The sequence below is a fragment of the Urtica dioica genome, chromosome 2 (assembly GCF_054948205.1).
Source record: "Urtica dioica subsp. dioica isolate 48M chromosome 2, U.dioica_male_clone48M_v1_H2, whole genome shotgun sequence".
NCBI classification, from domain to species: Eukaryota; Viridiplantae; Streptophyta; class Magnoliopsida; order Rosales; family Urticaceae; genus Urtica; species Urtica dioica.
Genome location: NC_142757.1, coordinates 12,820,898 through 12,833,185, shown reverse-complemented (window position 1 = coordinate 12,833,185; position 12,288 = coordinate 12,820,898). Strand labels below are relative to the sequence as shown.

At 40.8% G+C, this 12,288-nt stretch overlaps 1 protein-coding gene across 1 annotated transcript; it reads left to right on the top strand.

Moving 5' to 3' along the window:
- The first annotated feature begins 6,114 nt into the window (after positions 1-6,114).
- Positions 6,115-8,025, top strand: LOC149404084 (trihelix transcription factor GT-3b-like). The gene is made up of 2 exons (XM_089605883.1): positions 6,115-6,715; positions 7,283-8,025. The coding sequence occupies exons 1-2, from the start codon at positions 6,302-6,304 to the stop codon at positions 7,853-7,855; spliced, it is 987 nt and encodes a 328-aa protein (XP_089462009.1). The 5' UTR covers positions 6,115-6,301; the 3' UTR covers positions 7,856-8,025.
- Positions 8,026-12,288: the final 4,263 nt, after the last annotated feature.

Here is a 12,288-nt window from a genome sequence, read left to right as displayed (position 1 = left end):
ACCTCGGAGTAAAATCACCATAACTGGCGGCTCCGATATCCTTTTGACCCAAAACCAGTGGCATTGGAAAGACGACAGACAGACCTTTAATTTGATTCAAGAATCATTAAATTTCGATTTCTAAACAGAGAGTTATGCCACTTTTACTGCGGGTTTTACTCCAGCTCGAAGAAAAGAAATAATTAAATTTCGGTCTTTTTAGGTGCGAAAAAAGAATCGAGTGTAACGGAACGTTTTAGGAAGTTATTAAAGCTTTTATTTGTGTTTTACTAACATGGTAATAACATGATATAAAAGAAATAACAACAAGCATAAAACGTTTCAAGTAAATAAAAGAAACTAGCAAGACAATATAACTAGTCACAAAATTTACTCGAAATTTTTTCAAACTTTTAAAACACGTTTTTCAATATAAAAAATTTTAAAAATTTTAGAACTGATTCTAATGTGTTTTAATAACATCCCAAACTCATAGAAAAACAACATGATATTTAATTTAAAGGATAGAGCAATAAATTAAAAAAAAATCTAAGAAAACAATTCTAACTTGTCACAAAATTAGTAAACTTTCGAAAACGATTTTCAAGCTAATATTTTTAAATACATGTACATGCATATCTTTGACCATAGCTCTGATACCATTTATTGGAATTAATCTAGGGTTTAAGAAAAAGTTTAACGCTTCGTTAAGCGGCGGAATTTTAAAAATTTTCTTTTTCAAGTAAAACGTTTTTACTAACCTAGACAAAGAGCAAGCACATGTAAATTAAAAACTATAATGAGCATAAAAGATTACTAACCTTTTAGAAGCTTGAACGTTGAGAAGCTTTTGAAAAAGGTTGCAATGTTCGTCTCCCTCGTAGCACGTCTCTCTTCCTTTCCTCGTTAACTCGAGCAACCACGAAAGTTTCTATCACTAAATCACTAAAGATAAAAAGGAATTAGTGTGTGGGCACTTTTAAACACTACGACATAAGATAGAGTCTTGAAGTCGCAGAGCCAAACACTAGGTCAAATGAGGACCTAGGTGCCAAAACAAAAAACCGAAAATTAACTAGAGAGAGAGAGAGAGGATCGGCCAAGTTCTAGAGAGAGAGTCTCTCAAATCTCTTAAACTTGGATGAATGAAATGTGAAGAATGAGGCCCTATTTATAGGAGAGGATTTGCCTTCAATAAGGTAATTTCCTCTTCTATAGAATATCACATATTCATGAGCAATATAGCCTTATTACCTCTTTCATTTGGGCGGCCAAGGCAGCCTTCTAGAAGGCTTGGATTTGTTTCTTTTTTTGTTCCTTGCCTTGCCTTTTTCTCACTTGGCCGATTCCCTTAGTGCATCCATATGCAAATTTGTTCCTCTTTTTCTTTTGGCAAGTATCTTGATACATTTATGCACAAAATATTCTCTCTTTCTCTTGGATAGTAGGCGCCCAACATGCTCTCTAGAAGGAGCTTCTAGAAGCTTCTTCATTTGTTCATGACAACATGAGAAAGGCCCATTAATAATTTTCAATAAAATTCTTATGAAATGGAATTAATCCACAAGGCCCAATGATCAAGTCATGGCCGAGAGTTATTGATTCATCAAATGACCTTGTCAAAAAATTTATTGACATTCATTTCATCCTATGTCTCAAAACACAAAAATACCCTTTTGACAATTTTCGTTCTTGTTTTGACTTAGCTTCCAGTTTAACTATTCCTACTCGATGTGATTCGTGACAGTGACCTCATGGATCCAAATGAACAAAGCTTGAGCTAAACACTTGGACTCAAAAGTTCCCAAAACCTTTTCCAAGTTTAGCTTAATGTCAACTGACTCCACTAAAGAGTTGACACTGAAAATCTCTCGTTTCAAATGAATTTATTTTCTACTCCAGAATTCAACCTAATTGTAATGAGTGGATCCACATAATATTATCAGTGTTTACCCTTCATGAATATCATCAGCTAGTCGGGATTTACAAAATTACCATTTTACCCTTCTAGCTGTTATTTCCTCAACTCCTTTGTAGCTTGTGAATAAGTTAGAAACAATGTATTGACGAGGAGCTAATAAGTCACATTGTTTCATCCAAAGGAGTCAAGACTCAATTTGGACACTGGCCAGTTCATTTATTCACATTCAAAGGAACAAAGCATGAGGTGATTGTTGGAATCGATCTAGGGTTTAAGAAAATAATTAACGCTTCGGTAAGCGGCGGAATTTTAAAAATTTTCTTTTACAAGTAAAAACGGTTTTTACTAACCTAGACAAAGAGCAAGTACACGTAATTAAAAACTATTATGAGCTAAGAAGATTACTAACCTTTCTTGAAGCTTGATCTTTGAGAAGCTCTTAGAAAGTTGCAACGCTCGTCTCCCCTCGCAGCACATCTCCCTTTCTTTCCTCGGCACCTCGAGCAACCACGAAAGTTTCTATCACTAAATCACTCGAGAGAAAAGGAATTAGTGAGTGGGCACTTTTAAACACTACGACTTAAGAACGAGTCTTGAAGTCGCAGAGCTAAACTCTAGGTCAAAGGAGGACCTAGGTGCCAAAACAAAATCAAAAATAAACTAGAGAGAGAGAGAGAGGAGTTCGGCCACAATGTCTAGAGAGAGAGTCTCTCAATCTCTATCTTGTGTGGAATGAGAAAACAATGAGAATGAGAGCCAAACACTAGGTCAAATGAGGACCTAGGTGCCAAAACAAAAAACCGAAAATTAACTAGAGAGAGAGAGAGAGAGAGAGGATCGGCCAAGTTCTAGAGAGAGAGTCTCTCAAATCTCTTAAACTTTGATGAATGAAATGTGAAAAATGAGGCCCCTATTTATAGGAGAGGCTTTGCCTTCAATAAGGTAATTTCCTCTTCTATAGAATATCACATATTCATGAGCAATATAGCCTTATTACCTCTTTCATTTGGGCGGCCAAGGCAGCCTTCTAGAAGGCTCAGATTTGTTTCCTTTTTTGTTCCTTGCCTTGCCTTTTTCTCACTTGGCCGATTCCCTTAGTGCATCCATATGCAAATTTGTTTCCTCTTTTTCCTTTGGCAAGTATCTTGATACATTTATGCACAAAATATTTTCTCTTTCTCTTGGGTAGTAGGCGCCCAACATGCTCTCTAGAAGGAGCTTTCTTCATTTGTTCATGACAACATGAGAAAGGCCCATTAAGAATTTTCAATAAAATTCTTATGAAATGAAATTAATCCACAAGGTCCAATGATCAAGTCATGGCCGAGTGTTATTGAGTCATCAAATGACTTTATCAAAAGATTTATTGACATTCATTTCATCATATGTCTCAAAAGACAAAAATACCCTTTTGACAATTTTTGTTCTTGTTTTGACTTAGCTTCCAGTTTAACTATTCCTACTCGATGTGATTCGTGACAATGACCTCATGGATCCAAATGAACAAAGCTTGAGCTAAACACTTGGACTAAAAAGTTCCCAAAACCTTTTCCAAGTTTAGCTTAATGTCAACTGACTCCACTAAAGAGTTGACACTGAAAATCTCTCGGTTCAAATGAATTTATTTTCTACTCAAGAATTCAACCTAATTGTAATGAGTGGATCCACAGAATATTATCAGTGTTTACCCTTCATGAATATCATCAGCTAGTCGGGATTTACAAAATTACCATTTTACCATTCTAGCTGTTATTTCCTCAACTCCTTTGTAGCTTGTGAATAAGTTAGAAACAATGTATTGACGAGGAACTAACAAGTCACATTGTTTCATCCAAAGGAGTCAAGACTCAATTTGGACACTGGCCAGTTCATTTATTCACATTCCAAGGAACAAAGCATGAGGTGATATACATTGCATTTCAGCAATCTTGTACATGAATTCCATATCTATGATAACTTCACAAAGTTACTCATGACATTCTCACAACTTAGTATTTCACCAATAGGCCTTGTTGGGAATCACATAGTGAGTCCGAACTCTGACTTTCTCAAATGAGAATACGTAAGGTGTGAAATGACATGTCTCATTTTAGGATTAAGGTAAGCACGATGCAATTCATACGTAGTGACTTCGAGACATAAGCGGTTAAATAGTTTGTTCTTATTTTGTCTCTAGAAGTGCACTGGTCAATTCAGTACCTTCGGAAGATACCTAGAAGAACTATAGTGTCTCCAACTCTTAATGCCTCATAACCAGACATCATAGATTCTTCTAACAATTATACTGAGGTCAATAGTCCTTTGACCCTTAGATTGCGAATATATCGTTTTAAGCAAACTACGAAGAGTTTGTTCATGCAAATCTACATTTGTCTCTTCGCAAGTTGTTTAGTTTGTTTATGGACTAAAGACTAATGTTTTATCATAAAGCTTCAAACAGCACGGAAGAATGAACGAACGTTTCAACTTTTTATTAATGAATAAGCAATTACAAGCAAGAGTCTTCATGAGACTTTATTACATCAAAGGTACAATATAAAGATTACAACTCTTCTTGTGGGCACCATTGACAATATGTACGAGACACCGATCGATCATCTTGGTAAATCGAGGTAGCAAGCTGACATCCCATTCCTGGTTTCTATAACGATAGACATCATATTCATAGAGCAATGTAAGGATTTAATTCATTTATGATAGAACCTATTTTTTTTATTGGCAACACGTGATCCTTTCATGCCAGTTCTTTATTGGGCTCATGTTGGTTGTTAGATGAAAAGAATGATACACTTGTGTTATGACCTGGGAGATGCTCATGGTGACAATGTTGGACATGACACTCTAACTGTTTTTTTCGATGTTGATCTTTCTAAAGTTTCTCACAGACGCCGTCAAATTGTTGATGTCGATTTCGGGATCGCCAACAATCACAAATAATTATACGATATATATTTGTTTTATTTAGTAATTGGTCTCTGAAGACTTCGTATAAGAAACAAAATAAAACTCAATTTAATTCAAAAGAAATATGGATACGACATATAAAAGAAATGGATCTTTATTAATATTGAACGTTTACAAAGCGCGAAGTGCTGAGCTCAAGCAGGCGAACTTAAAGACCGAAATGATTTGAATAAAATGCGCGACATAGTGAGAGTTTGTGTGTAAAAATGAATATAACAGCTGTTATTTATAAGCGAAGAAATGATCATCTCTTGGACACGTGTTGATCAGCTCGTCCTCGTCACGTCGCAGACTAGTCAAGTCTTAGATCCGATCTTCTTGGCGAGATTGCGGGTTGATCACGACTTCGTCAGCACGGGCGAACTAGATGACCTCTCTGTGAACTGGGCTTGGGCCTTTTTTTTCTTTGAGCTGGACTGAATCATTTATTGGGCCTTTGACCGAACCGAAGTCTAATAAATAACAAAAAATTATTTTTATACCTCCACATGAACTTAGGAATCTAATTATCAAAGTGAACTAAGTAATGTATGAAATAATTTAAGTAGGGTTCAATAAATCTAATTATCAAAGTGAACTAAGTACTGTATGACATAAATTTAAATAAGACGATATTATTTTCATGCCATTCTTCTTAGCGTCTGTCGATGTACGTTAAAATGGCATATGGATACCGCGTTATATTTTGTCTCCACTGTATGTTTGTTTAATACGAAAATGATAAAATAACACAGGAGAAAAGTACAAAAAAATATCATAAATAGAATCCAAATAAATGGAAAACTTGAAAAGCAAGTTATTATTACTCTTAAGATCCAAGAACATATAATAAAGAGACTCACCAACACATTAGCCAGTCCATTGTATTATTTTCGTCACCATGCCGTCATGGAACGCAATGGGAACTAATGTGGAAGAAGAAAAAAGAGGTAAAATTGATAAAACTGGATTTCCGCGTGAACAGATATAGACGAGGCGTATAAATATAATACCAACCTGTGTGTCGAGATTTTGTTGATTATAAAAAGGATTCCTAAGAAAATGTAATTTTTTTTTTCCATCCTTTTATTTTCCTGTACTAATTCGTATCAATACTTATTACGAAATCTGAATTTAATAACAGAAAAAATAAATATCAGAAACATTTTAACCTTTGACGGTTGACACCTGATACAAGAAAAGATAATTATAATTTTAAGAAAATAAGAAGATTTTCTCATTGACGATTCACACCATCCCTTTCACACCACCTTTGAAATATTATATTCTCTTTCATCAAAACTATCCAACTTTTGTGTTTCTTTCTTTCTTTCCTCTTCTTCTTCTAGATTAAGATATCTTTCTCTCATCATCATATACTCAATATTCTCCAGAAAGACATATATCACCAACACCCATATAATAAGTCTTTATTTTTACTATTTCTTTTTTGTGGGCATGGATCATCACCATAATCAACTCCATCACCATCAACAACGTCAATATTTGCATCAACAACAACAACAACAGCAACTACAACAGCAGCAAGAAGTTCATCACCATCATCATCGTCAACAAGTTCTCCAGAATCAGAACCAGAACCGGAACCAGAACCAGAACCAGAACCAGAACCAGTTGGGTGGAAGTGGTACGAGTGTGAGCGTGGACGTGACAGACAGGTTTCCCCAATGGAGCCTCCAAGAGACGAAGGAGCTTTTGGCCATAAGGTCCGATCTGGACCAGACTTTCATGGAGACGAAAAGGAACAAGCCTCTGTGGGAGGTCATCGCCGCGAGGATGAAGGAAAAGGGATTTCATCGCAGCGCTGACCAGTGCAAGTGCAAGTGGAAAAACCTCGTCACGCGTTACAAGGTATACGTTTCATTCTAGTCATTTTATACACATCATAATCATCGATACACTCTGATTTCTGGTTCATTGTTTAGTACTCTTTCTTTCGAAAGTAAAAATAAATAAATAATCTTTATTAATCGTATTTAACCATCATTCTTACGATCAATTTTTATCTGCTCCCAGAACTTTCTGATTTATAATATGATTTAATTAGCACTATTTATCAAGGAAAAGCCCTATCTAAACGCATTGCCTAATTCTTATAAACGATGATAATTAAAAAAAACTAAAAGCCCCACCCTATTTTTAATATGGATGAAATATATCTCACTATATATATTATGTAAGATTTTAAGTTACTACTATTTGAAATAAAATTGATATAGTTTATTTGCTTTTAATATGATTTAAATATGTACCTTTAAATATAGTGCCTATTTTTCACAAGAAATAACTCTACATATCACTATTATCGTCGGATTAGAAATATTAAAAAAAAATAAAGACATATGTTCTCTGAGTATGGCTCAAGCAGTCATTATTGATCATTTTAAAACACCCCAAAATTTATATTTTATGCAATAGGGGTGTGAAACCATAGAGGCCGAGAGCGTGAGGCAGCAGTTTCCATTCTACAACGAGCTCCAGCAGATCTTCACGGCACGGATGCAAAGAATGCTATGGGCCGAGGAAGGCTCATCAAAAAAGAAAGAAATATCCTCTGAGGAGGAGGAGGAGGAGGAGGAGGAGACTGCAGGCGGGCTGAGCGAAGGAGGAGAGCCCCAAAGAGGAGGAGGGCATGTGAGTGCAGCCACAATTGGGACAAAGAGTAAGAAGGCCATGAAAAAGAGTCGGAGCGGGGCAGGGATCGGAGGAGTCGGAGCGGGGATGAGGGACCTGCTTGAGGAGTTGATGAGGCAGCAGGCGGAGATTGAGGCTCGGTGGATGGAGGCTTGGGAGGCGCGGGAGGAGGAGAGGCGGGGTCGCGAGGAGGAGTGGAGGCGGGCCATGGCGGCCATCGAGATCGAGAGGGCTGCCTCGGAGCGGGCGTGGCACGAGAGAGAGGAGCAGAGGCGGGCCAGGGATGAGGCCCGGGCCGACAAGCGGGACGCCCTCATCACTGTCTTGCTCCACAAGGTTAGAGAGCGCGATGTCTGAAATACCAAAAATTGAATTTCATGTCTTTTAAGATGATTGAGAGGTAATGATTTAATTATAGTTACAACATTTTAGTATTGCTTTTCTTGTAATGGGATATGTGCTATCATTGGAGGGAAAATTAATGTTTGGCGTCTAGAAATGATAATACGAAGCGGTACCTAACTTTTTTTTTTTAGCTCAAAGTATAATAAATTCATTTCTTTATGTTAAGAGATAAGTACATGAGGATATAATTAAGACATCGAATAATGATCATGCACATTGCGTATTGTTATTTTTAGGGATTCGAGAAAAAGAAAATTACGCGGAGTAAAACATGTGAAATGTTGAAATTGCAAACAAGTCAAAATTTCTGAATGTTTAGCAAAATAAAAAAAAATTATGATGTGCTTCAGCTCAGTATTTTGAAGCTAAGATAAGCCCTAATAAATATTCGGTGTTATTTCCAAAAATTTAAGACTTTGATAAAGGAAAATTGGTTGTTCAATTTCGAAATTAATTCATTCATTTAACATTAATAAACAAATTGTACAATTTATTGAGTTCCACGTGTGAGTGACAATCCTCCACTAATCTCTTTAGAGGAGCTTATTACTATGGGACGACATTTGAGAGCACTCATCGTTGTACTTAGTTTTAGTTATAAGAGTGAAGTGAGTAATATACAATCGGTTAAGCAATTTTTCAGATTTGAAAACAATTAACATTCAATTCATCTTCACGTACGTTGTTCCTCATTTTGTGGTCCATTTAAATTATGGTTTATGGGATATCAACGTGTAGGTATTCATCAGGTTTGCTTGAATTTAAAGTTTTTAAACTGCACAAATGAATCGTTCTTTTCAATCTCTATTTATTATTTAAATATATAATATTACTTATATAATTTGCACAGTCCGAGAAGGTACTCGGACGGTCCGAGAACAATAGATATCCAGCACCGAGTTTGAGTCAAATAAGTCCGGAAATTCTTGAAAGTTAAGGGATGACCCGTTCGTAAGTCACAAACGAATCCTATCAAGCATAACTTCGAAGTGAAAAAAAAGATGTTAGGTCTAAGACTAGTCAAAACAAAGCAAACACGTGTAAAATCAAAAGAAAAACGCTCACCTAGACGGTTATACCGAGCACACGAGGAATAACCACCCACTACACACGTTATGGGAGCGGTTACTTGATAACTATCAAGGACGTGAGACTGATCACCCCACGTACTCGACTCAAGACGCCTATAAATATAAGAGGGGCTCGCAGAAGAAGGGGAGATTATTTTTCACACACAAAGCATTAAGCCAAAAGCTTCACCTATCGTTTAGCAACGTCATTTACTTACTCTCCTTTACTAGATTAGTCTATACTTAGAGAAAGTCTTGTCTAGTTACTTCGAGTTCTCGGGACTGTGTTCTCGGTACAAACTTGCACTTCGTGAGATAATTTTTGTACTAATTTTACTTGTCAACGGTATGGCGGTTGTAAGGACGAGCTTTTGCGTCACTCGTATTTGGAAATATGGAAATAATAAACGAGTTTTCCGTTGTTACAACCAAATTCTCGATTAAATTATGCTCCAATTGATTTATCAAATTAATTTAAAATATGTTAAGGTTATGAGAAATCTCGGAATAAATAAAGGAATTATTGAGTTTATCTCGATTAATAAATTAGTTCCGAGGAAATATTCCGGAAATAAATTTAAGAAATAAATTCTCAAGAACGAGAATTAATTCCGAGAAACCTTTAATATATTTTAATTAATCGAGAACGAACGAGAAAATTCTCGGTTCGAATCATATAATTATAATCCGTTCGGTTATGGATTTAATAAAATAATTATATGAAGAGGACTTCGTTGTAATGATTCTTCTGGACCCATTTGAAATAAAAGTGGAAAAAGAAGGTTAATGTTGTTGGCCCGTCTAGGGCCAACGGGAACAAGGTCATCTCTTCGACCCACATGGCTGGTACGAGATCTTGGGCGGCGAAACCCTGACTCAACCAGGAGCCGGCCCAAACCAATAGCCAAGTCAAAACCCAGCCATGGGCCGAGTCAATGGCTCACCCGGCCATTGGCTGGGTCAAATGGCTCACTCGGCCATTGGACAGTTCACTCGGCCAATGGCCGAATGAACCCCTCAGCCACCAAGGCAGTTCACTCGGCCATTGGCCGAGTGAACCTTCCAGCAGTTCACTCGGCCAATGGCCGAGTGAACCCTTCAGCCACCAAGGCAGTTCACTCGGCCATTGGCCGAGTGAACCTTCCAGCAGTTCACTCGGCCAATGGCCGAGTGAACCTTCCAGCCGCCAAGACAGTTCACTCGGCCATTGGCCGAGTGAACCTTCCAGCAGTTCACTCGGCCAATGGCCGAGTGAACCTTTCAGCTGCCCCTGCAGTTCACTCGGCCATTGGCCGAGTGAACCTTCCAGCAGTTCACTCGGCCAATGGCCGAGTGAACCTCAGCCGGCCCAAGCCTTTCACTCGGCCAATGGCCGAGTGAACCTCACCACCATGTTCACTCGGCCATTGGCCGACCCAGCCACTCAATGGCCGAACCAAGCAAGTTCACTCGGCCAAGGGGTCTTCAAACCACCCCTTGGCTGCCTATAAATAGAGGGGCCGCTCCCCTACTCCAGGTAATCCATTCTTGAGTACTGAAACGCTGCCGAACTCGTACCTCGCTCGTTTCTCTCGAGCTTTGGCCTCTAAACACCCCTAAAACCTCTATACTCCACCTCAATCACACTAATGTTGAGCGTCGGAGAGGTAAACAGGGGCACCCCCCCTGTTTCCCCTTTGTAGTTCACGTGTTCTCTACTCCTTTTCAGGTACTTTGACGAACTCAAGGGACATCCACAGCTAAGGGACGACCCGGGACATCGGGTCCGACACGCTCGAGTCAAGACGAGACCACTTGGTCCGGCCTTGGGTCTAACCGTCTTTGGCTCCTAAATAGTTGTCCGAAAAACTGCGACAACATTTTGGCGCTAGAAGGAGGGGACCACCGACCTTAGCACGCTCTCCCTTCCATTCCACACTTTCACCGCCCCTACGACTCTCGAGAGATGAGTCACCTACCCACTACCTCCGCGGGTACCCGAGCGACGAGCTCGAGGTACGGTCTCCGACTCCTCGCGCACCGTCTTGAAGGGCAACCTCGCGATAGCGAGAGCCAGCCCCAAGACCCGGTGAACGACCCCGAGGCCGAGCTCCGAGAGGACACGGCCCGACGGCTCGCGGAGCTCCTCGACCGTCCCGGCGTTGACAGCTCCCTCATCGCCGGTCTCCTCGGCTACGACGTCGAGGATCGATCTGCTCAAGATTACTCCGACCCCGAATACGTGGAGGAGTCGAGGACCGACGAGGCCACCCCTAGCCTCGCTCAAGCGCGACCCGAGAGGGCCAACGGTGCGTTGGCCGATCCTTTGTACCCGGCGCGACAACAGGCACGGTCACAGTCCCGGGGACTCGCCCCTTCGGTTTCAAGAGGTGGCCGGACACGGCCCCTCACCGAGGAGAGAGCGACTCTGGTCGACGATGGAGCCGATAGCCGAAGCGCTCGCCGAACGACCCGACCAAGGGCGACCTCGCCTCGTCGTGCGCCAAGCGTGGACCTTAGAGAGCGCTTGACGGCGCAGAGAAACTCCCGAGGGGAGGATCTCCGCCAAAGGCTAAATTCTCGAAGGGACGCGCTCCCCGCCGCAACTCTTGGCCGACCTCAGGCCAATGTCATGGACCAAGCATCCAACGAACGCCAACCGGTGACTCCCGTGGCCCCGACGGTCGGCCCTGCTAACGGGCTTGACGTGGTCACGATGATTCAGAGCCTCCAGAATCAAATCATCGAGATGAGGGAGTCTGGGAAGCAAAGGCCGTACGGAGGGATCGAGGAATCATACTCTCCGTTCGCCGCACAGGTCCTCGCGCAACCATGCGTGGGAAACTTTAAGTTACCGTCCATTCCCCCCTATGACGGACGTACGGACCCCCACTTCCACGTCCAACACTATGAGACGTGGATGACGATGCAAGGGCAGACGGACGCCACCCTCTGCCAAGCCTTCAGCCTGACCCTCACAGGGTCGGGCTTTGAGTGGTTCCAAAGTTTGAGGCCTGGAAGCATCCCGTCCTTCAGGGCCTTGCGAGAGGCTTTCCTCGCTCGCTTTGCCACGCTTGTGGCACAAAAGAAATCGAAGACCCACCTCCTCTCCATTCGACAGGGGAGAGATGAGACATTGAGACAATACCTCGCTCGCTTCACCGAGGAGTCTCACAAAGTCGAGGGCTTCGACGACAAGGACGCCATCACGGCGATCACCGAGGGAGTTCCCACGAGCGACTTCCTCAAGTCCATTGTCGGGCAAGTCCCGCGAGACATGGCGGAGCTGATGACGAGAGCCCGCACACATATGGGAATCGAGGACTATCTCGATGG